At 39.0% G+C, this 27996-nt stretch overlaps 3 protein-coding genes across 4 annotated transcripts; 2 read left to right on the top strand and 1 right to left on the bottom strand.

Moving 5' to 3' along the window:
• The first annotated feature begins 212 nt into the window (after positions 1–212).
• On the top strand, positions 213–1684 carry LOC132205527 (serine dehydratase-like). Its single transcript, XM_059634621.1, has 5 exons — positions 213–412; positions 472–740; positions 811–1044; positions 1105–1229; positions 1283–1684. Exons 1-5 carry the CDS (start codon positions 257–259, stop codon positions 1480–1482), a joined length of 984 nt encoding a protein of 327 aa, XP_059490604.1. The 5' UTR covers positions 213–256; the 3' UTR covers positions 1483–1684.
• Positions 1492–27865, bottom strand: LOC132205526 (rabankyrin-5). The gene is made up of 19 exons (XM_059634620.1): positions 27474–27865; positions 27137–27249; positions 26763–26910; positions 26118–26241; positions 25910–26059; positions 5452–5617; positions 5033–5261; positions 4694–4971; positions 4417–4641; positions 4124–4364; positions 3894–4067; positions 3730–3843; positions 3531–3675; positions 3261–3473; positions 3047–3209; positions 2580–2993; positions 2390–2528; positions 2241–2339; positions 1492–2080 (listed from the first exon to the last, which is right to left on the bottom strand). Exons 1-19 carry the CDS (start codon positions 27686–27688, stop codon positions 1948–1950), a joined length of 3483 nt encoding a protein of 1160 aa, XP_059490603.1. The 5' UTR covers positions 27689–27865; the 3' UTR covers positions 1492–1947.
• On the top strand, positions 6465–25319 carry LOC132205529 (uncharacterized). 2 transcript variants are annotated; one of them, XM_059634624.1, is made up of 4 exons: positions 6465–6641; positions 7707–8033; positions 23852–24043; positions 24746–25319. In XM_059634624.1, the coding sequence occupies exons 2-4, from the start codon at positions 7985–7987 to the stop codon at positions 25042–25044; spliced, it is 540 nt and encodes a 179-aa protein (XP_059490607.1). In that variant the 5' UTR covers positions 6465–6641; positions 7707–7984; the 3' UTR covers positions 25045–25319. The 2 variants fall into 2 exon arrangements, with proteins under 2 accessions (XP_059490607.1, XP_059490606.1); XM_059634623.1 differs by lacking the exon at positions 6465–6641 and having other exon boundaries at positions 7336–8033.
• Positions 27866–27996: the final 131 nt, after the last annotated feature.

Below are 27996 nucleotides of genomic sequence, written 5' to 3'. Positions count from 1 at the left end.
TCTTTAATCACAGGTTTTATTATAATAATTATGGTAAGTTCCTTTTTGCACCCGAGATAAATTTGAACGAGAATAAATTTCCCTCAAGTCTGGATATGACGGTGCTAAAAAGTAAAGTCTGATATAACAGATTACAAAACCGAATTTGAATGAGCAGAGGACCAATCGGCAGGAAGATAAGATTATACAACATGCCAAGTGGTAGTCGACCTTGGCGGCTGTTTAGTGTGCGCATTGGCCTCCAAAAACAAACACCATGTCGGAGATCAAGTGCCCCATCTTTATAGAAACTCCGCTGATTTATAGCAACAAATTGAGCAAGTTGGTCGGCGGCGACATTTACTTGAAGCTCGAAAATGACCAGCCGTCTGGGGCGTTCAAACTTCGCGGCAATGGGTACCACAGTCAGAAGGTAAAAATTTTTTAAATGAAAGAAATTACGGAAAATTTGTAAAGTGTGAATAATAAAAGGAGGTGGAAAGAGGATGCAAAAGGCTCATCACCGCCTCCGGAGGCAATACAGGGATGGCGGTGACCAGGGCAGGTCAAGTTTTGGGCGTCCCAGTCACCGTTTTCATCCCCAAGAGCACCCCGCAGATGGTGATCGACGTTTTGAGGGAGCAAGGGGCCGAGGTCACCGTGCATGGAGACAACTTTGGCATGGCAAATGATCGGGCCTTGGAGGAAGCAAAAAAACCGGGATGCTCGTACATCCACCCCTACATTCACCCAGAAACTTGGTAGGTCAAAAAAGAAAAAAAGTAGCTTATGCAACCGGATAAATTTCATAAATTAACATGTTTGTTTCAGGCAGGGTCATTCGACTATGGTGGACGAAATTGCAAAGCAGTTGGGACAAGGAGTGCGACCAGGTTGTTTCATTGTTTCCGTTGGCGGTGGAGGCCTTGCTAAGGGTGTGCTAACTGGAATTGAGCGCCATGGATGGGCCGACGTCCCTGTAATTGGGGTTGAAACCGAGGGGGCCGATTGTTTGAGAAAAGCGTTGGAGGCAGGAAAGCCCGTTGAGCTCGCAGAAATTACAAGGTTTAAAAAATAGTTTATTGAAATCCCTGCAATTATTATTATTTTTTTTTTTAAATCCAGTATTGCAGTTACTCTTGGAGCGAAAATGATTTTGACCGAATTGTTTGACGAACTTCCAAAATTTAATTTCATTCCGCATGTTGTCACCGACAAACAAGCAGTTCAAAGTTGTGTCAGATTTGCAGGTAGGTTTGGTAATTTTGAATAAAGGTCTTTTCTGATAAAAAAAAACCAACAGATGACCATAGAATTTTGGTGGAGCCTTCTTGTGGAGCTGCGCTTTCGGTAATTTATTTCGACCTGCTGAAGGAACTCATTCCAAAAGGAATTAAAGGGCCAATAGTGGTCATAGTTTGTGGCGGATCAGGGGTTTCCCTAACTCTTCTGCAAAAGTGGGCCCAACAGTTTAATCTTGATTTCCCTTACAAAGGACACTAAAGCAAATGAGAGGACATCTTTTTATCTTATTATTCATTCAATCGAAAGTGTTTTATTAACTTTCACTTTTAAATCAACATCTTAATATTGCAACATGCTTTATATAAATGAATCTAGCACATGGCATAAAATTATCGCAAAATAATTGAATAAAAATAAATCTGTTGTCCTTTGCAGGAACAGTAACAATATTTAAATTTTACTTTGGCAACTTTCGCTTGCTTAAATTATACTTTCATGTGACCCAAAAACCATCGGAATTAGCATTTCAACTAACCGAAATGTTTGCTAAAAAGCAGTGTAACAATCACAGTGTTGGTTATGAAGACTTGAAGACATAATATTTAAACCACTGAATAATGTGTTTTCATGTACCCAAAAATATCTTCCTTAGTCTCGCAGATCTTCAATTTTGAAATTCGCCACCCTGCATGTTGATATTTTGATATGAATATTCGCGATTAATTAAGTCGTGACTCCACTTTGGAGAACTTGGAAGCAAGTTGTGCACACGCGGACCGGTTTGTTGAGACCGAATTTGAGAATTGGAACGTCACAGCTGGAGCATTTGGAGCACAGAAGGCGTCCACAGTGGCGGCTGCCAAATTGAGAATTCGCATGAGTACTTGTATCAAAACGCATTGTAATCAGGGAGGGCTCAAAAATAATAAAGATAAATAATTCAACGTTTATAACTAAACTACAAAGTAAAAGGACTACGAAGGAAATTTTTCTACAAAAGAAAAACTGGTACTCACCAATGATGCTTTCTCATGGTGATGCCAAACTTGCTTCCACACTCAAGGCACATATCCCCTTCAGCCCATGGAGGCTCCTTGCCCAGAAGGTCCAGCAATCTAGAATTCACCGTATGCATTTATCATCCTCAAAAATATAATTAACTTACTTGCTCAAGAGCTGCTTTGTAGGAGTTTGATAGTTGAAAATTGTGATGCCCTCTTTGTTCATGGTGCCAACGCAACAGCCAGACTTAACCAACGTTCGACACAAGTTTGCCTTTCCCTTTACATATGCCCACAGGAGAGCTAATTTTTCAATCGATTAGTACATTACATTATTCAAATATTATATTCTACCTGTATTTCCTTCTAAATCAGGCTCGTCCAGTGGATACTGTGGCATGCACTCCAAGAAAAGCTCACAAATAGCCGAGGCAATTTGATCCTTTCCATAAATAGCTAGCATATGCAGTGGATTTTGGCCTCTCAGGTTTTTGGCTTCTGCGTCTAAAGTGGACTCAGTCAGCAGAGCCCGAACGACGGGAAGGTTAGAGGCTTTGACAGCAAGATGCAAGGGGTTGTTGTTGTCAACGTCAGTTGCGTCGGGGTCTGCATTATTTTGCAAAAGGGCAGAAGCAGCAGCAGAGTGACCAGAAACTGCAGCTATGTGCAGAGGGGTTTGGCGAGACGAGTTTCTTTCGTTTGGACGAGCACCCGCCAAAAGCAAGTTCCGCACCAAAAGGGCCGTATCTTCAGTCGTACCAGTAGCGGCTGAAATGAACAAAATAAAATAATCTTTTTTTTCAAATTAATAATCATCCTACTTGGATTTGGTACAGAGGCGCAGGCAAGGTGCAGGGGTGTGCTCATGGTGCTATCTCGCACTTTGGAGTTGGGGTCGACGTTGATTGAGAGCAAAAAGAGAACGCTTTCCAAGTCATTTCGTTGAATGGCAACATGCAGAAAATTGAGCCCCTTGTTGTCATACTGCAAAAATTATTTGCGTAACTTGAAATGTACAAAGAAGAATTAGTAAACCTGTTCTGCGGCAGACGGAAGTCGGTCTAAAATTGCTTGGGCAGCTTTGTTATTTCTGCACGTAAGAGCAGCAGCAAATGGAGTTAGACCAGACTTATCCCTGACAGAAAGATCAAGCTCTGGATGGCACAATAACAGAGAGGTAATTTTTGCATTTTGATTCGAAACAGCCAGATGCAATGGTGTTCTTCCATCAGCATCTTTAGCGTTCACCTAATTGTGAATAAAAATATTACAAAATTGAAATAAAAAATACAAAATTTTATTTACATGGGCTTTGTGCTCAATAAGGGTCTGCACAACTTGCTCTTGTCCCCAAGTGCAGGCCATGTGCAAAGGAAATTGCCCATCGCGCGCTTCGTCGCCTCCTTCCCCATTTGGCCCAGGTCTTCTTGGTGCATTCATTTCACATCCACTAAAAACAAGCAACAATCAATAAATTTAAAAAGGTTTATCAATAAATTCCAACCTCCTTATTAAAAAGCAAGCAATATTGGTCAAATTTTCATCAATCGATTTATGCAGCAGCGTTTGAAGGCAACCTTCAGGACCAGGACCCCAACAATCAGTATCGACACCAAATCTAAAATAAAAAAATTATTATCCAATATATTTAAGTTGAGAAAAACATACCGAACAAGAATTGACGCTACATCTTCTTGGCCATCTTCCAAGGCTGCCCACAGGGCACACCGACCCTGATTATCTATGATAGACATGTCCACTCCTCTTTTGCAAAGTGCCTCAACCACAACTGGCAAAGAATTGGTGATAGACAGCTGAAGAGGGGTTCGTCTATCGGGCGTTCTTTGAATGATAATTTTTTATTAATAATGTGGGAACTTTTCATTGGAAAAAGTTACCTGCATGACATATTAGCTCCATGTTCGAGTAAGAAAACGGCAGCATCAGAATCACCCTGTTCGATTGCTGAATGCAGCAATGTGAGCCCTTCAGAATTGGTAACATTGACGTCAGCCCCCGCATTGATCAGATCAGCCACCTTGTGTTTCATTCCAGTTCTAATCGCTAAAGCCAAAGGTGTCAAACCACTCGAGTTTTTCAAATTGAGGTCGGCAGTTTTGCTGCTCTCTTTAACATCATCTGAAAAAAATCTAAATTATTCTTATATCTGTGGAAATTGAATTCTACTAACTTTTATGAGCTAGAATGATGTCAACCACTGCATCACAGCCATTTTTAATTGCCAAGTGTAGTGGAGTCTGTCGATGATCTGAGGGATCGTCTGCAGAGGGCAAAGTCTGCAAATTGGGAAGCGCGCCGGAGTAGAGAAGAGTTTTCGCAAGTTCCGCCAAGTCATTTTCGCATGCCACGTGGAGGGCAGTTTCGCCCCTCTTGTTGGTGCGCAGGGCATCTCCACCTTGAAGCAAAAGTTTTTTATATATAATTCCTTTTATGAATTTTTAGTTTACCTTTGGAGCATAGGAAGACGGCGGCGTCTTCTTTCCTCTCTCTGGCCAACAAGTGGAGCAGAGTGTCTCCGGTGGCCGGGTACATAGGGTTGGGATTTGCCTTTTTAGCAAGCAGTCTTGAAGCCAGTCCATCCTCCCCGAGGCTATTTCGTAGCAGAGCGTATCTTAAAGCGGTGTGGCCCTCTTGAGTGGGCACGTCGAGAGCCAGACCGGGGAAGTCGAGCAGCATGTTGAACAGGGCTGTGTTATCATTCAAAACACTTAGGTGAAGGGCGGAACTGGAAAAATAAAACGCCAGTTGACAGGCTTGTAAATGTATCACGAGTTTTCCAAACGCACTATCCTTTGTTGTTCTGCATGTTGGGGTTAAGACCGCAGCTGAGCAGTTTCTGAGCAACTTTAATGATGTCTTTGGAGTGATGCGAGTCTTCCTCTTCTTCATCCTGGAATGGATTGCTCGTACTACTCTGATTTGCGATCATATGCAACCCTGTGTCCCCTAAATCAGGGGTGGTAGCTGAGGGGGATGCACCTTGTTCCAATAAAAAGAGTGCCGAGTATTTGTCCTCTAAAATAGAATAAAAATAATTTAATACTTAAATTTTAAAATATTTTAATCAAGGTCACTTTTATGTTAAAAATATTGTAAATAACTGTATGTATTTTATTTATCATTTTAAATTAATTGATTAATTAATTTTAATAAATAAATGCTTCAAATCTTCTAAAAATGAAAATGTTTTATTGAATAAACAAACCTCTCTCAATGGCATTTAAAAGGAGGGTTAGTCCTCGCGGATCTCGGGCATCCACACTCGCCCCGTGCTCAACCAGGGAGGACGCCAGAGTTTTCTGCTTGGAATTCAGCGCGAGTAGCAGCGGCAGGTCGCCTTTTTTGTCTGGCTCGTTCAGCAAGCGCGCAAGCTGAAACAAAACAATTAACAATTTTAACATCCATTAAAATGCAAATGGGACTGTTTAGTCAGAGTAATGAGTTGATTGCAACATGTAGTGTTTTCAAATTCGTTGACTCTTTCAACATGAATCGTGATAATCGTGAAAAGTGCTATTTTATCGCAACATTTTTAACGCTCCAAATAAGCGAATAGCGGGATTTTATGCTAATAACACAAAAAATATATTAGAAAATAAATGCATTTCAAAACAGAAAGTAGATATTGATGAAATATACAGCGCAATGACGTGTTGTTGTCAGACAAATTAGAAAAACCCGTGCACAGGAATTAAATGTATATGACGCAGGTCAAATAAATAACGACGTAAAAAAAATTAAATTACTTATCATTCAGTTTAATTTTACATCATCATGGGAAATCCGCTTATATTCAAATTCTGGCCGGCCAAATTGAGGTCGCTCAAATTTGTTCACTCATAAACACGCAAGCAAAAGTAGAATAAATTGATCACCGTGTCTCATCTTTACGATCGGTCCAGCCAAATCAGCACTTTCTCTACTGCTCGAAAAAAGATGCATTTTTATTCATTAATTTATATTTCGTCGCACCTATAAAACCTCCCCTTTTGATAATCAACAACTTTCCAAACGCGAGTTGCAATTAGTACAAAGGGCACGTAAGGATTTGCCAGATTAATTAGCAGACGCAAATGAGGCAAGCACGTGACATTGCGTGGAGGATTCAAGTTCAAAAACAAGGGCCGAGTTCGAGGCCGCGACTTCAGAGCGCGTACGAGTCGAAGCGCGCCGCCGCCGCTGAGAGAGAAGGGAGCCAACAAACGGGACCAACGCAGCCTGCTTTCCAAGGAGAGGAGCGGCGACTCTCGCCACTGTTGTGACTGTGGCGCTGGCTCTGTCCATAATATTATGGACAAATGGCCGCCGTCACGTGACTTATCAAGCCAATCATATTTCATGGACGAGCTCCGCCATAGCCAATCAGATTTGGGCAGTGGTGACGTCAGCGAGAGAGTACGTTTGTTTACATTTTTCCCATCAGCTGTGGGTGCAAGAAGGTTCCAAAATAATAATTAAAATAACCTTTATTATTATTTTGTCTGGTTTTGTTTTTGCCTAGCGCACTTCTGGATAATCCAGCGATATCTCAAAGCTTTCAAATCCAAATTTTCTTGAATTAAATCAAAATACCGGGTGTTTTTCCGCAACTAAAAGAGGCGTCGTGTGCGTTTTGGTAAAAACTTTTTGACCTGTCAATTCTTTTTGAGTTTTAACTGTATTGAGCGAGAAAATATGCCAAGTAGGGCAAAAGGTCAGAAATATTAAGTCTACAGTCTATAGAGGAAGATAATTATAAAGTTAAAGTACATTATAAGTATTTTTTTTTTTTTTTTTGGTAATTTTTTTAATTTATATGCTACGTCACTCATCGTAGTCATCGCCTTGCAATTTTGCCAACGTCCTTATTAGCAGGAATTTTCGTTGCAAATCAACAAATATTTTAGAATAATTTCTAATAATTTATCGAAGACAAAATTTTGATTAATAAAATTCTTAATAATACAATGACAAAATGTTTTTACCCGCTAAATGTCATTATATAAAAATAATGAATTTTGGACTAAATTTTTTTTTCTTTTTACTATCCTCGCAAATATTTTTATTTAATTAATGCTTAAAATTGATAAAAAAGGTAAGTTCATATAAATAATTCTGGGCTTCTGTAATTTTTAAAAGTGATGCAAATAAAACTCATATATAAATAATTTTAATCATATAAAAATAAAGAAATTTTGGAAATTTTATACATAATTAAAATTAAGAAAGAAAGAGTGCATTTAAAAGCACTAGAGGCGTACGGAAAATTAAAAAAATAAAAGCAAGGAAATAGGAAATAAGAATTTTTACAAAAATTTAAGTTAATTATTATACGGCCAAACTTATTTTGCTGTAAATGATGTAGGAAAAATAATCCATCTCTTAATAAAATTAAGTTGCCAATTAATTTTTCATGACACTTGCTACAGAGTGAAATAAATTTTCAGTTATTTCTAAAATGAATCTGAATTCTGAAAATAGAATATAGCAAAAGCATGTAGTCGCGACCGCGACTCTTTTTCCCGCCGCATGTTTCGGAGGAGGAGTCAACTCCTCGTGCTCCGCTGCTTTTCGTAGACAGCTAAACAGCGAGAGTCGCCGCTCCTCTCCTTGCTGCTTTCCTTCAGTATAGACAGTGCCTTAGAGCCCGAGTGTTCCACAAGGCCCAACGACGGCCACTAGCAAGACATGCCGGCGTAATTAAATATGAATCAATAGCTCTGATTTTTCGCTGTCGATTCGCAACAACAGACATCAAGATGAACGGAGCTGGACTCAAGAAAATCGGCATCTGCATTGCCCTGACAGGTATTTTCAAATTTCAAATATATCAATAATTAATAAATAACACCTGCACCAGTTTTTTTGCACTTGTGTAAATAAGCCAAAAATTTAATCTTGCATACTTTGTCAAATCGCGCTAAAAATTTGACACCAAAAATTGTTTTTGAATCGCGGAAAAAAAACATTTTTTTTTTACAGATAACGCGGTAGTGAATAATTTAAATTTTTCGGTGCATTGACAGTGTAAAAAAAATCATGCGAAACAATGTGTCATTTTGACACATTGTGTCGTACGATTTTTTTTACATTTTTTTTTCAAAACACTCAGAAACAAGAGACAACAAAAATTACTTTTAAATCGCAGAAAAAACACGATTTTTTTTCTCATATTGTAGTAGTGTGTAAGGTGAATAATTTAATTTTTTTGGTGAATCGACACTTTGTTTTGTATGATTTTTTATAAAGTTTTTTTTTATAAAGCAGTCGGAAATAAAAATAATAATTTGTCCTTCACTCAGGTTGTGTCGTAAATCAAAAGATATTTGAATAAAATATTTAAAGTTTTGTTTAGTTTTTTTCGTTTAGCAACGTCAGAGATATTTTTTCTAAATGACGCCTGTTACTTTTTAGACAACCTACATATATATTATTGAAAACTTTTTTGCCACTCAAAATGCTAAAAAAGTAAAACCAGACAATGGAATACTTATTTAAAAAAAGACAATGTCAAAATGATATAAATTTATAAGAAAAAATTATCCGAACGTGTCCACCTTGATTCTTGTGCGGCATAAAAAGTTAATTTTATTTCAACCCGACGGAGTGATTGACTTGACACTTCCCACCTGGCCCGTTGAGCGCGCCATATGCATAACTGACCAATTTCATGCCAAGAGTCCATTTCGGCTCACGTAACAATTCAGAAGGTTAATGAACCGGCCGCCCTTTCCATTTATTAGCAGCTGCAAATGAAACGGGAGCACGTTGTAGGCAAATAAATTTAAAATAAAATTGTTAATCCAAACTGCCGAGAATCAGCTGCTATTTTTATAGTAAAGAGCAACTTATTCAGCTTTTTTGCTGCGGGGCCCTCACGTACGTTTGCATCCGTGATAAGGGTTTCGACGATGTTTATTGATTTGCCTCCCTTACTTGATCTCTCTTTCTCTATTTACCCGTGCCTTCAGAAGGAGTTGGAGCGTGTTGACATATCAAATGCCGAGGCAGAGGTCGAGAAAAGTTTCGTCCAATCAACACTATATCGAGCTGACCATTTCTTTTGCGTGTTTCGACTTTGAATAACGGAAAGAATATCACAAAAATGCTGACCGGGATTCTCGTCTGATAAATTGCAGGCTGAGACGAAAAAGAGCTTCACATAAGGGGCTCGGACGTGAGATTTCGAAAAGGGTCAGGCGAGGTTCAAAAGGATTTAGGGAGGGAGCGATCGATCATAAGTGAAAATGAGGAAATTCAAACTTCGATCGTTATTAAAAAATTAAAATTTGAAGAACGAAAAAACAATAATTTCATTAAATTTGAAAAATAATAGATATTTGAAAGGCAAATGAAATTCTCAAATTAAAGGTAAAAAAAAATTAAAATAAATTTATCATTCAAGGTAACATTAAAAATTTATAGAATAATAATGTTTTTTAATTTTAATTTAAAATATTCATTTTAAATTTAAAGCTACTAGAATTTAGCAATAATTTCTTCCTTTGATTTTATTATTGATATTTTTCAGTTTACGATTTACGAAGTATCTTTTTTGCCAGTTTCGCATCATAGATACACTCGATAAAAACAACAATGGTTGCCAAATACGACAGTCAAAGGTGTAGCAGTTTAATTTCATTTCGACAAGCACGTGCGGTTGTGTCAAATGTCACTGGGAACTGAAGCTGCGACGCAAACAGGTTCTTTAGCCTGGCGCATATCATATGTATAAATTTCATTCAGTCAGTTCGACTTGATATGCGTTGGTTATGCGAGCGGGTGCGGCGTTACGCGTTTATCCTTGACGTTGGTCCATCAATCAAATACAAACAAGCACTCACTTTTAATTTTATTGAATTTTCGGCCGTAAAACGATTTGGAAACACATTATTTCTATTATCAACAATTCGCGCGGGCAGTGAAACTCCCAAGGAGTAAATGATGTATAATGATCTGCGATTTGTTTGTTTGTTTGCTCCGCTGTCAAATGTGTATAATTTTCGGAGTCATCGTTCGTCCGAAGGTCGATTGAAGCGTAGGTCTGGCCGGTACATAAGGCACACCCGCACAGTAAGTCGAATTTTGGAAGGAGCATTTTTATTATTACGGCAGGCGCGCAATTCGACTTCCTGCGATTCAATCGGAATGCAAAAGTAGCAGCGCCTCTGATTGTTTCCGGGCTGCCGAGTGACTTGCCTGATGGCGAGAGAGCTTCTTCTTTTTTACCACTTTATTTCATTTTAGAAAGCTCCGTGAAATTATTTCCAGGCTCAAAGTGCTCTTTTCTCAAAACACAATGCGTTTGTCGCTCCACGACGAGGGCGAAAAGCAATTATTTCCAGCCTTTTATATGCGGCGCGGCTAATGAAACGCAACCGCGCCAGTCGATTTATTGGGAGGCGGAGAGTAATTAAGAGCGCACATAATCTCCCATCTTGATAGCCCAAGTCGAGTTTTGCGAATATGCTGCCGGTGCATTTATCCAGGTCCGTTCAATTCAAACACGTCCGCGTTTATCGCGTGCAAATGATGAATCGGGGAAAAGCAGGTTTTAGTCATAGATTTCTGAACAAGAGATGTGCCGATGTTCATCACGGCTTATGCACAGCCTCAAGCGAAAAGAGCCGAGTCGTAATTACTTTGCAGTATTATATCAGTGACCTATATGGAGAGACGTTTTCAACGATTTCGATTAAAGCAGTTGATAAAAAAATCAAGAGAAATTCTCCGAAAATGAGATTGTGCAGAACTCTAATTCATTAATTGTTATTGATTAAACGGAGCTATATGATAATGATTAAACAACAGAAAACCAATAAAGCCCAATTTTTTTATAATAAAAAAATCAAACTTTAAAATAAAAAAGTAACTATTTACATTAAAATTATTATTACGCTGTATAATTTCATATTCAAAGCTCTAGAAGCCAAAGAGATAAATTATTCAGAACGTTGTTTCCATCAAGCATAAAATTTATAAATTTTCCTCACATTAAAAAGACTGCGCAAAATAGGTAGAAAACTTTTAAAAGGAAAACTCTTGATCAAATAACAGTAAATAAATGCCAATTAACGAGAGCATTGCAAATTTTCTTTCTTTGATATGTAAATTTTTTAGCTTTCCTGCGTCATTCCAAGCGAGTAACTAAAATGGCCCATTTTTCCACAATTAATTTAATAGAACCGGCCAACGGGAAAAATTTTCTCCTGATACATCACTCAAAAGTTACACTTTTTACAGCCGCAACAAACAACACGCGGCCAAATGTAAAATCAAACAAACATTCAGTTTGTCTAATTAACAAAAAAAAAAACTTCATATCAAACGCTTCAACGCTTCCCACTCATGCAATTTTCACTCAACGAGACTATGCTAATTTGGCGCGAGTACGTCACACGTGGGCAATTCATATTTATGTGACTGAAAACAGACACATTGTTACCAAATTCAACGTCGGTGAACTCCGGTGACAAAAAGAAAAGGCAGTAGAATTGTTGTTCGCGTAACAACAAACGCACGCAAGCACGTGCGGTCACATAATGAATTGTTTTTTTTTGCTCGGCACAAAAAAAGTTACCCCCTTGAGCTCGCCGTCGAAAATAAAACTAGATAAAAATATTTCGGTGCGTGTATTCGAATTCTCGACACTCACTGAGCGAACACAACAATTTTAATTAAAAGCAGAAATGCAGCTGCGCTACGAGGGATGGAACGAACACAATTTCACCCTCGTGGATTAAATTCGGGCGGCTTTCTCTGCGACACCCAGCAGGCGGATTTGCTAGCTTGATTTATTGCGCGGCCCGACACGCACGAGCACTACAAGTTAGTACAGAGATCGGATTTGCACATTGCCTGCGACACAAAAGGCAAATCCGACACCGCAGAACGAACCGACCGTTCTCCGACTGTCGCCGGCCGATTGAGTCTCTCTCTCTCTCTCCATTAGGCAATCCAATGGAGAGGTGTGCGAGGGCAATTAAATTTCCAAATGACTCGTCGCGCACCCTTCGCCCCAACGACTGAAAAGGCAAACAGCCCCTATGAGGTTTTGTGACGAGCTTTGTTTCACGTTTTTTTCCAGATCGATATTTCGCCTCCTTTTGTGCATATATTTGTCACTGGCAACGGCTAATAAATTCCTTTTAGGAGAGGGTCTCGATGGTGTCACGCGCAGAAGGACTACTCAAAATATATATCAGCGCACTTCTTGCAAGCTGCGCGTTTTTTCGTGTGGACCGTTGTATAAGAAAGTGCGAAACTTGAGCTAAGTTGGTCGCCGTCTTTTATGTGCAGTAATCAATCAGCTTGCTCGATTTCAATAGAGACTGTGCTGAAACTTTTTGCAGTGGCCAATGAGGGCGAAGGCTGTAAACTGCTCGGTCTGATAGATTTAGTTTAAATAGAGAATTATGCTGGTACTTTATCACTTTTGTTTGACAATAGTTTTATATAATCATTGAAATAAGGACTTCCAAGGAGAACGAGCTTAATGAGTTTATTTAAACAAGGCCTTCAGTAGAGCAAAGCAAAACTTGGAAATCTCAAGGGGGAAATAAGCTTTGGAATATTTAAAATAAATTTTATATTCACCAAAATTTTTCCTCGTTAGTGGTGAGGAATTAAAAAGTTTCTTCTGTGGTTATTTCAAACATGATTAAATCTGTGGCGAACTTTGATAAAAGGTTTAAAAAAAAGGAGTCAAAGCAATGTTAATAAAAATAGGAAATTAAAAAAAGGGCAAATAAAATACTTCAAATTTCTAACAGACGCTTAAAAAAATAAGTTGGAAATTGAACTAGTAATCTTAGTTTTGGAATTTTTGTTGTCGTTCATAAACCTTTCCTCCCAACAAGCAATCCTTTGTTTTTTTTTCTTTTTTTAGCACGTGCTGTAAAATTGATCATAAACCACAACAATAAGAAGTCTACAAGTTTGAGATTAAAATCAGTTTGGCGCAATTTGTTTATGGACCAAGACACAATAGCAATCAAAATAAGGCATAGTTTAGGCGCAGATTTGCCGAGATCTTTATCAAACTATGTCAAGCTGCGCTCGATCAAGAAACACGTGATCTTGTTTATACCAAAAATACAAGTTGATCACGTCATGCGACTGATGATAAAACTATTGAGTCGCAAAACTAGCAGAAAAAAACCTGATTGGGGAAACAATTCATCTGCCTGCTCTGATTACGAGACGCGACTGGTCGGGTTTTCCGTAAATAAAAAACCTGATGGTGCTCGCGTAACATCATCTTATATCACCGCAGATAATGAGGATCGCGCGATGGTTATTGCGCGCCTCGAGTCGCGACCTGCCCGAAGCCGGTACTGCTCAAGTGCGTTAATTGAAGCTGTGTTTTAATTAACTAAACGGTCAGCGAGCTGAGGAGGGAATTTATTCAATTTATCGATCCAACATTATGTCAAGGAGAGCAACAACGACCTTGCAGTTTTACAATCTAGCACTATTTATATAATGCATCTGTCGCGTGCACGTGTGGTTCACGATGATTATTAAAGTTCATCGTTATAGACAAACGAGTCGATGAATTATTGAAATGGGGTTTTTCTGTCAAGTGCAGACTCTGGAGGGCGGATCTGTAAAAAAAAGAACTCCGACCGACCTGTCGTCGTGCGGGGATTTTTAACGACTCGGTGACACTGAGCCACTTACTCTTCTAGAGCGCTGCTGAGAACAATGACTAATAATGATACTCCAGCGCAGACCAGCCCATAATTTCATTACTTTATGGCTTATACGCAAGGCCGAGCTTATTACTTACTGGGGTGCACACTTGATTTGCTTTCTGGAATTTTACAGCGGTTGGTCGCATTGTATACTTATGAAGTTTTTTTAAACGAATTTTATCCAGATTACCAAAAAGAGAAGTATTTTTGAAGGAGAAAAACCCAAAACGGCCGTGAACGGTTAATTATACTTCTTTTGCAGGTGGTATTGTCGGTTATTTATAGAATTTCCGCTTTATGGAAAATTTAATTGCGCCGGAACAATTCAAATTGTCATGCGCACCAATGTCATTTGCATATAAAACGCCCTTCGATAATGCCTCTGTTATCACAACAGTGTCGGAGCTGTTGTTTTGTTACTATGTATTGTCGCACCGCCTCCTTAGCAAACAATACACGGCCACTTCCTCTGCCGACGCTAATTTATGCTTTTTAGAAAACAATCAAAGTCCCATTCGTCGTCAGTCATCATTGTCAAACGAAATGAATGGAGGCACAGGTTAATTCATTGTGACCCATAAAACCAAAAAATATTTTAAGGTTTGCCTTAGAGCAGAAAAGGCGAATCGAGTTTTTTTATTTATATACCATCCTGCACGAAAGGCTTTTTTGCTTTAATCCATCATTCCAGACAAGGAATTAGCATTGGAAGGGATTTATTTCCATTTCTTTCTGGTAAAGCTAGAGGCTTATCTCTGTTAAAATTTACAAGAAGATAACACAGTTGTTTCAGTTTTCAATATTTTTACAGAACTTTTTTTTAATTTGTCATAAGTTTGCTGTTGCTTACAATTTAAATTTGCCTTTTAAACCAAAATTATGCAGACATTCAAAGCATTTGCAAAATTTCCGCCACTTAAATCTTAACGCATGAGCCTCGGCTACGGTACATTTTGGCGGATTGAAAGAAGCAAAGCACGCCGGCGAAACCGTTCTAGTTGCCAGCAGGCGTGCACAAAGTCATTCGCGCAGCAGCCGAAAAAGTTGGCGCAAAACTTGTGTTGCGGGCTTTGGCACAAAAGCTTGGGCGCCGTTGAAAACAATGGTTCAATTAGTACGCCTTCTCTCTTTCCCGTCTTTTGGCCCCGTTCTCTCCTTTTGAGGAGGATTTCGGTGCTCGAGCGGCTTTAAGGGAGCGATGCACTCTTATCGTGCGGCAGAGGGTCGGTTTACTGCTCGTGGCAAGGACGGTCTCTCAATTAGTCATCGTCGAGTTTCAAGAGAGATTGAATTGGGAATGGCTCGACGCTCATATTATACAACGCTAATAAATTTAGAAGCTGTCCAATATTCCCACGTGATAGCACGAGAGCTTTGCTGGGAGATTTTCAAGGGATTTTCACGCCCAACGACTCAAGTCCGATGAGCGAGAGAGGAGAGAGTACTAATCGTGTGATTTTAGCCAGTCCGAATGAACAGCGAGTCTGCGGACCCGAATGGCGAAAGGAGCCTCTTGCAAAACTGGTAGACGGCGCGAACGGATAAATTGGCCTAATTTGGTTGCGAGGCGAAAAAAGATTAACAATGAGAAGGGGCCCCAATGGCAGCAAGACCCTCGCAGAATTAGTTTGGCCAATAGGCAAGTTGAACAGTCAAAAATTTGTGTCTAGCTTTAACATTATAATTGATTCATAATTTCACTATAGTAAGACATACCAAGGCTTGAACATATCAAGATTTTAAAAGGTCAAATCTTACCATTACTAATCAGATTGGTTGCCAAACTCTTTTTTTCTCAATACAAATGAATATGTGCGAATGAGACAAAAATTTCATATTTTTTTTTATGAACTTTGATAAAATATTTCAATTTAAAAAAAAAGCTCATTCCCAGTTAGACAAATTTATTTTTATTATTAAATTTATGAAGAATTAGAATTACAGACACATTTTTCATGGATCAAATTTTAAATATTTTGAAAATTAAATCAAATTAAAAGTACATTTCATTAAAGTAAGTACTAAAAAAATTAAAAGTCGAACAAATTAAGCAACGAAAAGTTACTGAGAACCGGTTCTTGTTTGCAGATGACACATATTTGCAAAGCAGAACCAATCTGAATTTCAAATGAGACGCAAAACCGTTGGAGTATTTATTTTGAATGCCCATCCTTCCCTCAGGAAAAGCACAGCACATTTTAACGCACTCAGGAAAATTACTCTGGTTATAAGCCCAAGCAAAATAAACAAAATCGCGCTACCATTCGTAAATTCCTCAACTCGCATTGATAAAAAAGAGAAAGAGACCCCACACACCATATGGCCTCACCGCTCCAAGTAAACACGGCTTTTATATTCAAAAAAATACCACAACCGCCACCAGCAGCCTTTCCTTTATTTTTTCCTGCTTCTTTCTCTCTTCAGGATGCACCATTGTTTTTTCATACTCAAAACGAGCCCAACCGCACACTTTTCGCCAGGAATTTAATTTGCCGAATGCAGCATTATTAAAATCCGCACACGCGCCGGCAAAAGGTTTATTGATTCTGCTTCTTCTTTGGGCGCACTTTTTTACGCCGGAGAAATTTATGGGTCAGTCTGTTCGAAAAGTTACGGCCTATTCTTCCAGTGTATATTTTGTTCTCCCTGGCGTGTAATTTGTTTTTCGTTCGGCCGATGTGCAGCCGAGATAATTTGGCACGGAAGGAAATTTCGCAGCAGAAAAAGCCGCCGCCGCCAAGCCAAAAGTTGCGGCCACGCATAATTCAGGGTTTAGCACGGAATTTATTCTCATCGCTCATCCAGCAGGCGACTTCCCAGCAAAGGTATTTTCCATGTAAATGCTGTGGCTCGGAAAACCGCTCGGCGAGAATGCGAATTATTTAAAGGAGAGAGGCCGCTCGCCTCTTTCAATTCAAAATGCTCACTTATTTCAACACAAAACTCTCCCAAAAAAATTTATTACCATTACGGCTTTCTAAAAATGGAAATAAAGAGGAAAGGGGAAATGACGCGTGCTTTTGAACTTTTATGAAGTGGTACAGGCCTGATTCAGAAAAGTCAGGGGGATTTCGCGGGCGGAAAGTTTGGCCGGGAATTCCGAGATGGAAGGAAAAGATGGGCGCACATTTGCAAAAGGAAAGAGGTCGACTCGAGTTGGCATGACTCGGTGTGTAGGACTGTGTAAGATTGGATTTGCGATTCAGGGCAAGAGATTTGTCTGTGCTTTGAGCTTGTAACAAACTCGTACTTAAGATCGATTTACGTCAAAGAGATGTGTGCTGTAGCGATTGTTGAGAGAAGATGTCGGCAAATATTAAAATGCAAAGAAGATTTGCTCGATTTGAAATTTTGATTGCAATTCAAATTAGTTGGAAGTGGGCCAAGGTTTCCAGAGATTGCTAATTCCATTCCACACGAGTAAAAGTTTCTGAATATTTAAAATTTTTAATTCTCTTATAAATTCATCGTTTTCTGGTTCCATTTTCATAAACCACACAGAAATGATAAAATTCTATAACCATCCTGCAAAATTGGGAATGGGAAAGGGAAACAAGCAGGGGCTGAAAACAAAAGCCACTGCCGTGAAATATGCGAGAGCGGCGCTAAAATGATAATTTATGGGCGCACACCGGCGCGAGTGCACCACCGGTCATCTCCTAAATGGTGCGTGACCCATAAACGGGTTGTTTGCTGTACATTTATCTGCATGAAATTACTGGCGGCGGCGCGCGGGTGGAGAACCCGAGGCGGCGCCACGAATCCGCCAACACGCACTCGCACAACAGCACAAAAAAGCGTGCCGGGATAAAAACACGAGTATGAAATAGACCACATCGATTTCGCGTCGGCGTTGCAACAAAAAGGGCTAGTCTGGAGGGAAAAAGGACTCAGTGTGCTCGCCGCTGATTGAAATTGCGAGAGCCCTGCATGTAATGTAAAGAGTGGTAAAAAGTTGCCCGGATTGCGGCTCCGGGGGGTAATTTGTGACGAGTTAGGCCAGAATCTCCTTCGCAAACGCGCGCGCAAGAGAGACATTTTGATGAGCTCGTTTGGCGTGCGGAAGTTGTTTCCTCAAAACTGCAAATCACTCTCGGTAGGTACACGTAATGTGATTATGGTTTGGGCGAAAGTGAACGCGGGTGCGGCCCATTTTGAACAACCTTCAAGGTTGGAAATTTCAGTTCTGCACCACAAAATACTCAAAACAATTTAGCACATTTATTTTTTTATGGAAGGAAAACTTGTTTTCAACTTTTTTTTTATGAAAATCTGTCAACATGTCTGGCACATTCAAACTTAAACTTGCCTGTCAACCAAGCTTAAATTTACTTTGTCATAAAGCCTGAAACAAGAAGCCGTTTCTCCTTTTGGCAGCCAAGCCCATTGACAAAGATCCGGCTGACGAACGAGAAAATTAAAAAAGGATTTATTGTCAGCGAGAAAATAAGAATATTAAACTTTCTCACTAAAATTCACGAGAAAAACAGATTTAAGAATTTATCTTGCTTAAAATTTTAATTCGCTGGCAAAACAGCAATCACGTGTTGCTTGCCTTGCTTAAAGGTTTTGATATCAACCGGCCTTTGACGCCGGGTCACACGGCACTTTTCTTTTCTGGAGGGCCAGAACCCCATGCAATGATTAAAACGCTCTAATTGGAGTGGTCGGCAGACACAATAGGCCGCATTGAAGGGCAGAGATGATGGGATGCAGACAAACTCGCGTCATGTGTTTCCTCCTCGCCAGACGAGGAAAGGAAAAAAATTAGAGCATGGTACAGAAATAAACGCGTCGCATCTCTGAGGAAGGGCTGGAGCTCTCCCGAATTTAATTTCCGCCAACGACGCAGGTGGTTAATTCGGCAAATTATTCGCGGACACGGCATCGAGATGCTCAGAATTGGATGCGTGCACGCGGTCGTTCAGGATCTGAATAAGTTAAAAATTTATCTCTCGCTCTGCAGAATAAGAAAAATCGCGCGATACGATTTCAAGGTGAACAGCACGGCTATTCTCATTTAATTGCACTGCCTGAGATGATGCTTGATTGTAGCATCCACCACTTTTTTTTTTTTTGCCTACCTGTCATGATTTATGTGGCAACAAAATTATTTGCGAAGAGGAACCGGCGAAAGGGACAAAAGATTCGGTTCAAAAAAGGTCTTAATGGAAATAAACGGCCGTCGATTTTTTTATAGCTTTGCATCAAAAGTTTATAATATATAGTTGTTCGACAACTTCAGAGAGCAAGGAATATACAGAGAGCCGCATTTAATCTAATATAGCAGAAGGTAAACGTAAACAGCCGGTAGGTGCGTGCTTATAGACCTAGCGAAGGAGCGTGTTTATTTTAACTTGCCGAGGGAAAACCCGCACAGTGAATATCCACTTCATCGCAAGGTAATTAAAAGTTGCTTTGCAAATATTGTTGTGGGCAAATTTCTGCCGAAAAGAGGGAAAAATAAAAATAAAGAGAAATTGAGAAAATCATTAAGAAAAAATAATTTTTAATAAAAAACAAACATTTAAAAATAGCTAAAATAAAATAATTCAACTGCAAAACTAAAATAATATTTATTGCCAGTTTTTATTTTAAATTTCTAAAATTTGATAATAACTTATATTGTGATCTTCAGTATTTGCACTAACTCTGATATTTATTTGCAATTAATATTTCTAATGATTAAATTAGATCTTTTTTATTTTTAAATTAGTATCTGTTGAAAATAAGTGCCTGCGAGCGCCTGCCTAACCAGTCATTTTTCAATTTCATCACATTCCTTGGCATTCATTTATCTCTCGTCAAGCGTTCGTGCTGAATCTTTGTAGTGAGAAGCGCAGAAATTGAAGTGGAGCAGCCAAGAAAATAATGACGTGGTCGTCGTCGCTGGTGTGAAGAAACCAGCAGAATATTACATGACTGTGATACGGTATACTGAGACAAGTGCATTACTTGCAACTCGTTGTGCTCGTTGCTTCTTTTTGCAGTTGTACGTACAACAGCATTATTTCTACAACGTTTCACGAGAGAAAAAGAGAAAAAGAAAGAGGCTGTTGGACGTTTTTGTCAGCACGTCTGCAAAGTGTCGGATGTGCAGCCGGCTGCTGACATCACGGAGCTCCGACGAAAGGAGCAGGGCGTAAATTGCGACGATTACGAGGCGAAATTGGGAGATGCGGCCAAAAGAGAAAATTTTAAGTGCACGACATTGCACGAGAGTCTAATTAATAATTGGATTCCAAATGAAGATCAAGTCCACTGTTAGAAACATAATAAATGTATAATTTAAAATTATAATAAATATAGAAAAAAATAGCTCCACTTATAATTAAAAATTTAGCAATTTATTAAAAAACTATTAAATTAAATTTTGCAAATATTTTTGGAAAAATTAAGCTGATGCAATCAGCCCTTCAAATTAATCATCCTATTTTCATGGAAAAAGAATAGAAAAAAAAAATTGACAGTTGCAATAATTTCTGTGTCTCATCCCTCTCCGAGCATAAAATTACTCGTAAACTGGTGTAAAGAAGGCGAACAAGCCAGATTGAGTCAGCGCTGCTTCTGCAAATGAGCTTTGCAAAACGAACGGGCGCACTGCGGCACTTTGCATCAAGGAAACTGCGTGTGCATACCATTGAAGCTCGCGGGCATGGCTGCTATAGAGTGTTTACATCGAGCCATCAAGCCTAAATATAGCCGGCAGAAGCGCAGACTGGCCGCGCCGTACATTAAATTTGTTTTAATTAATTTCTTGCCGCCTCCTTTTGTTTATCTCGCGAGCTAATTTCGCGTGCAAAAAGGCTGGATGCTAATTAGTCCGAGTGGGCGCCACCTGGTAGTACAAGGCGGACTTTTGTTTCGCAAGAAGAGGGTTATTCGAAAACAAAAAAAGTCATAACGAGAGGATGAACGAGTTTTTCGTCATCAGCTACGTGCATTTTCCCATCCGCGGCGCGTTTCGTTGGTCTTGTTTTACATGCAAGTGCGCCTTTAAATTCCATGGCAGCCTCTAAAGGCGTTAATTATACTCGATTCGAGAAAATTTTTGTACATCAATTAAGTTGATGACGACGGTTGTCATTAAGCTTGTTTCATATAAATTTTGTAAATATTCTTGACATTTTCCGCCAGCAATTTGTAAAATTAAATTGCTCTGAAAAGATTAAACGAGTTTAAACAAGCAAGAAAACAAGGAAAAAGTTTGTTTTTGATAAAGCAGTGGAAAATAAGTAGCAGGAGAACAAAAACTTCAATATTAAAGTTTCAAAAAAATTTAGAAGTTATTACTTTAAATTATCGGGGAATATAAAAATAATTATAGTTTCTGCCCATAACGGAATAAATTCACAATTAATTTTTTGCTTCAAAATAATAAATAACATGTCACGCTATTTAAGCATTGTCATGACAAACTTGTAAATTTTCACCTTCATGCCGTCCATGCCCACTTTTGTGACGGCCAGCAGAAAAAAATCCCAAGAGCATCATTGCAAAAGTATAAACACTTCTCACTCACAAGTGTGAGTAGAAATACCATTGAATCATTGACGAAGGTCTGCTTCGGCAAAATGCGGTACTCGTTTATTTTTTTCTCTCTGTTCATTACTAATAGTAAAGGCGCAGAGCAAAGAAAGAACAAAATAACAAGTAAGGCTCGGCCGAGTTGCATCCTTGAGTTATTATGCTGCGAGAGTGAATCACTCGGCTGGACAAATTAATCGTTGCAGTGGGTGGCGCCGTTACGCAAAAAAGACTCGTTGGTTTTTTTCCACGGGTCTAACTATAAAGGCGCCTGTTGCCGAACGGGCGGACGAGCCAACAAACGCGCCGGTTTTACAGTTACCGAGCTTTTGCCCCAACGGCTTAGCTACACAGCAGAGTGACCCACATTTGCGTCTTTCATTATGCCGACGTTCCTTTTTAACTCCATCCCTAGAGTGTTATAATGTGCTCGAGAATTACACAGGTCTGCATTATTTTGTTATCGAGACGACAGGCGAAAATGTTGGGGACACTTCTTGCTGGCGGACGGAATTTGGAGCGACGGGTTAAAAATAAGCACAAGATCTCTCGCGTTTGCTCCAAATATTTCGTGGGAGATTTCCAAAAGACGGAGCGAGAATTTCATTTGATAAAAACTTTACCGCAGCGTTTATCCGCTGCTTCGTGCTGATATATAAATTTTACGGTCTATGCATTCAAACTTATCTCAAAAGATGAAAGCAAAAAGTTCTATTGTTATATTGTCAAGTGGAGAAAGTCCTTAAGATGAGTGTCTGAGGCTCAGTTTTTAGCGCCTTCGATCCACTCCAGCAACCGTTCAAAACTATTTTTTTTTCTATTCTAATAGAATTAAGCAAATATGAAAGTAACAGTCAATGCTAATCAAAAAACAAAAACATTTGCTGTTTGCAAATAAAAATATTTTAACTCTCCATGAAACTTTTATTAGTTGTTTTATATAGATAAAATTTATTTTTAACTCATCTCTCCGACCAGTCATTACGGAATATTGGCAAACCAGTTGGCATCGGATCCGCTCGAAATTGGCCCCGCCGTGTTTCTTTCCACTTTAACAAATTCCAGCGGCGTTTCTGTAGCCTACTTTTCCCATTCGCCGGCCATCGTCTTCCTTCTGCGCGCAAAAGTCACTAACCTTATGCGCCCAGGCGTGCGTTATTATTTTCCTCACTGGCGCATACCAAGGCTTGTAATAATATTATGCAAAGAAACTGGCCTACCCCATGGAAAAGTTCCCTTTTATTTCGAAAGGTCTGCAGTAGGTGGAAGGTCGCGACTTTATTTATGTACGGAGGCAGTCGTCCTCTCTCTGTTTCTTTCTCCCTTGGAGACAGAGAGGCACACGCGTTTTTCCACGAGATGCATTCGTTCTTCACCATTATTATTATTAATTCTATATGCACTTATTTTCAAAGAGTGCATTTCTATCCGCTCCAAGACACGTAGCGAGCAGGCGCGATATTGGGTCAAGGTGACGCACAAAGGTTATTCACTCCTTTGCCGGTGTCCGATTAATCGATGCATTATTACTGCGTTTAACGCTCTCGTGCTATCACCCTTTTATTGGATTAATTTTGTTGATTCTCCGCGTTTTATGGCTTGTTTGTGCGTTTGGCTCCTCGAAAACACGCAATTTACAAAAAAATAATCATAAAATAAAATTGGCCTTGGTTGGATTGATCTCTGAATTTGAAAAAAAAAATCATTTGTTGCAAAATTTTATTTATTGACCAAATTAAGCCTTGAAATTTACTTTGATTTATTTTCAAATTAAAAAAAAAAAAAAACTTTAAAACTGCCTATGAAGATTTTTTTAAAATTTAAGGCGTCAAAGATAAATTAAGAGTTGTCAGAGTAAGCGGATTGCATTGGCGTAGAGCACCGTTCTACTTTGAAGCTGACAAGGAAGGCCAACTGTAATTTCAATTGCTCACAATGCTATTCTCGGACTCGATTACTAACTCTGAACTTGTTGCTCATTAACCCACTGACAAGCAAATCGCCAAAGCTGTGCCCAGTTCAATTTCGAAATCACAAACAACCATAATATCCTCTTCTGCTGAGAACCACATCCGCTAGCGATTAAAACCACATGCGTGCCGCTCTAAATACAAATAAATTTCCCTGGCACAATATTGTCCTCTATCGATTTTTAAAAAGAGCCCTTCAACGCGCAGATTGACGTTTGAGAAAAACGCCAACATCTGGAGCGTGCGGTAGTAAAAAGATTACAATCCCCGTCCGTCTTTGTCAACCGGATTTCACTTTTCCAAGAAAACTCCTTGCTTGAAATAAAAGAGGGCGATAAAAATGAACCGCGCCGGAAAAGTTTTCCCTTTTATTTTCGTTAGGAGGAAAAAAATATACTTTGGGACTGACGTCGTCTTTATTTTCTGTTTGCAGTGGTGCTGGGCTCCACCCTGACTGACGCCATCAAGTGCTACCACTGTTCCGTGAAGCCGGCCGTCGTGCAAAGGGGCGCGAAGGAAATGAAACCGCCCTGTCAAATGTTCACCCCTTCCAAGGAGTACGAGATCGAGTGCGGCAACTCGACCTACTGCATGAAGCAGACCTACAACTTCACCCTTCTAAATGGTAAAAAAAATCTTCCTCCGCATTTCTCCGTAGTGAATTTTTAATCTTTCGGAACACTTGTGGCGATGAAAAGTCGCGTGCATGCGAAATGGCGTGGAAAATTGGCTGTCGGCGAACAAGCAAGTCTCGTTTGTCAGCAGCGCAATTTTTCCGAGAAGAGGGCGTAAAGGGAATTAGTTTTTCCGTCTCGAGGCTTATTTGCCGGCAGAGAATAACATTGCTGAGAGCTAAATTCAAAAGAGTTCAGTTTGCTTTTTTTTTCTTTTCCTTTTTCATAGAACTTATTTGAATTGGTCTTTTGCTGTATTAAAATTGAAAATACAAGGAAATTTTAAAATTGTATATAGTAATAAAATTTATAATTTTCCTAGTTTGGGAACGAAATATCAAATGAGTTAACTAGATAAAGATTTTTATTTTTTATAAGATAAAAGCACTAAATAAGCAGCACTTTTCAGAGTTCAAAGCTCGCTTCTTCCTTGTAATTATCCACCCAAATTATAATTATAGGACCACTCTTAACTGTAATTTTTCCAATTAGGGATTTTTATAATCTCTTCTTCTGAAAACCCAAGATTCGCTCTCAGCTTTCTGGGCTGGCAAACTTTATTTTATTTAATCATGTTTTGATTTCACGTTTCCCTTCCGAACAAACTTTCACGCAATGAAACCGGAACTAACGAACTCTTTCCGATGTTTCAGGTTCGGTGACGACTGTGGTTCAGCGTGAGTGTGCGCCGCAAACGGCGCCGTACCAGGTGCTGGTGGGCAACAAGTGGCAGCGCAAGGTCAAGGTGCAGGAGGACGCGTATGAGGAGGGTTGCATAATCCAGAGTCCGGACCACCCTATCAAGACGACGCCGACCGAGTATTGCTATTGCAGCAAGAATTTGTGCAATTCGGGCAAGTCGACGCACGACGCGACCTCGGCAGCGCACACGGACGCCATGGCCGTCATTTTCGTCTTCAACGCGATGAAGTACATTCGCAGTCTGCGATAGCACCCTGATCTAAATCTTCCATTGATACTAGTGTAATGAATTATAAACACGTGAAACGCATGATACGAGTGGACATGCTGAAGTGGCTGTGACCGATAGATCAAAAAATCGTGGAATCCGCATAATTATGTTATTAAGTGGGCCGGATGCAAGTGCTCCGACCTAAACTACTATTGACAGTTATAAGTTATATTTTGTATTTTGTTACTCCATATGTGTGCCTCTTAAGACGAAAAAAGAATAAATGTGTATTGTATGTGTTGCAGAATATGAAATTTTGCATTTGATTAATTCGTATGCCTAAATATTCTTTTGAATTTATCAATTGATATATATTATTTACTTTGAATATAATTTGTTTTTCACCATTTTTTCTTGCAAAAATTTAAAGCACTTGAAATATAAAAGCTGATAAATTATTTATAAAACTTGATACTCAATCAAAAAATGATGAAATCTTTTAGATAAATAAAATAATTTAACTTCATAATGATTTAAAGAATACAGTGAGGAGCATTTAAAAGATCCAATGGTTTTCTCGGATAAAAAAATATATATATATATAAATTTTTTTTAATCTTTGAAGATTTGATTTTTGATTACTCAAATTGTAGATTAAAATAAACTGCTTGATTTCTAGGAAAATTTCCTTATTTTCTATAAAGTCGAAACTCTATACTTCTTGCAAGATGATATTAGTCCACTTTAATCATTATCCTATGACTGTGGTTTTGCCGTTTCATGACCAGATAAAATTTCTTAGGTGCGGTTTTCATGAACTTAATAGGCACTGCCTTAAAACCTAGCTTTCCATTATTAAATGAAAATAAAATAAATCAATCAAAGATGACGCTCTCTGGCCTACCTCATTGCTGTGCTCTACTAGAAACAGGAAGACGACATCCTCCCTAGATAGTCTAATGGCAGAGTGCAGCGGAAACCGAGTCTTTGATTTCAGCATCGTGTATAGCAAGGGAGCTGTCATGTGGGCGAAGTCCTCACTTGTAAACTCATCCTAAACCAAACGCAAGAAATTAATTGAAAGAACAAATAGCAGATTTTTATGAAGATACCCAGTGCGTTGATATAAGTTGGGAACAGTGCTCCTGGAGGATTTTTGCTCCTATCTCTTCAGCAGTCGTGTAAAGGCGAACACAATTTGTCACTCCAACCGTCAACAGCAATCTCTGTTCGCATCTGAAGAAAAAGATTTGCTCAATTCAATAATGATAATTTGTTTCTCAATCACTTTTGAATAAATTTTAAAATAACATCTTGTCTTGATCTCAAGCACATATATATTTTTGTTTTACTAAAACATTCTTATTTTTGAAAATTTTAATTAGGGATATTATAAATTTAAGCTTAATTAATTGCAGTGCCAAAAATATAATTAAAATAACCCTTGAGTGTTTCTTGAATAAATAAAAGAATCTTAACTGAGTGTTGACGGACAGCCTAATTGTAAAGCTGTGCAACCATATGCAGCAAAAAATAAAGGTACTGATAATGGTGATTTGAATTTAAAATCAGCTTTTCCTCGATGGGTTTTTGTGAGTTGTTTATTGTTTTAGAAAAACAACTCACAAAAACCTATCAAGGAAAAGCCGATTTTAAATTCAAATCACCATGAATTAACCCTCGATCGTGAAATTCTACCACAAAAGCACTGATAATAATTGATAAGTCTTGTGAGCTACAATATTCTGTAAACATACCGCTTGGCCAATTCCAAAAGGTCTAAGCGGAATGCCACTTTCATCAATTCAAGGCAGAATGGGTCTTTGATTGAGTCCAAATTTGCTTCTCCAGTGTAGACCCAAGAGAGCAAAAAATTCATCACGGCGGCGTCGTCTCCACTCCAATCTTAAAAAGTAAATCCAAAAAACAAATAAGTGACAAAGTGATAGTTTTAATTTTTGCGGCAATATGAGAGATAAATAATCAGAGCACAATTTTAAACTTGACTTATTTAATACAATTTTGAAAAGAGCTATGGTCAGAAGTAATTTACAAGAGTATGTGGAAAGTAAACATTGTCTTGCAGTAAGAATTTAAGAAATAATTTCACAACTTCTATGAAAGTTTTCACCTAACGATGTTGCGGAATCCAAATTTTCCACTCCCCACTTGCTGCTTCGGGCTTTGAGGACAAATTTGTGAGCAGGCACCATTTCAGCATTTGACAGGAGAATCTTCAGGTCGCTAAAATTATGGGATAATTAGACTCATGTTTTAATTATATTCTTTTTGTGTGAATGAATTAATAACTCTATTAAAGCAATCAAGTAAAAGAAAGCAGACGAACTTTCAATGAAATTAATTATGTATGCATTCAATAATTTTTTATGCACGAGCACGTGCCTTCAGAACTTGAGGGACCACTTTGACAGTCTCATTGTAATTTTTTTTGGCGCCTTAAAATTTACCTGTACTGCTCCTGCTTCAAAAGGGCGGCGACAGAGGCGATGATTCGGCTGGCGAATGTGTCGGCCGAGGCGTCGTGCGCCGACACGAGGGCCAGCTTCCTCTCGAGTTCGGCACAGTGGCCCTGAAGTTTGACGTACTCCCTTTTCAGCAGGGTCAGGTGCTGTTGCAGTTTGCCAGTTTCGGAGTCCATGGTGCGCTCAGGGCGCGCCGACATGATTCCTCTCGCCGCCTGCCTGACAGACGAATCGCCGAATTCGACGAGCAGTCGGACCAAATGCGGTGCAAGGACAAGCGTGGAAAGAAAGTCACCCGCCGGAGAAAATATTCACGCGATCCTAATTTTTAATGAGCACCGCGTTCACGCCCACTTTAATGACAAAATAAATTCTTTTGAAAACAAACCAAACTACTTTCAAGTAGCGCCGCGTTTGGTCGGTTTGCGAACTTTTTGCACGGTCCAACACGCAGTAAAGCAACCTAACAAAAATTAATGATTGCAAAACAATTTAAAATCTTAAACAT

The sequence above is a fragment of the Neocloeon triangulifer genome, unplaced genomic scaffold (genome assembly GCF_031216515.1).
Source record: "Neocloeon triangulifer isolate White Clay Creek 2 clone unplaced genomic scaffold, ASM3121651v1 ptg000002l, whole genome shotgun sequence".
Lineage (NCBI taxonomy): Eukaryota > Metazoa > Arthropoda > Insecta > Ephemeroptera > Baetidae > Neocloeon > Neocloeon triangulifer.
Note: the sequence above shows the minus strand (reverse complement) of the source record. Positions and strands in the feature narration are given on the sequence as shown.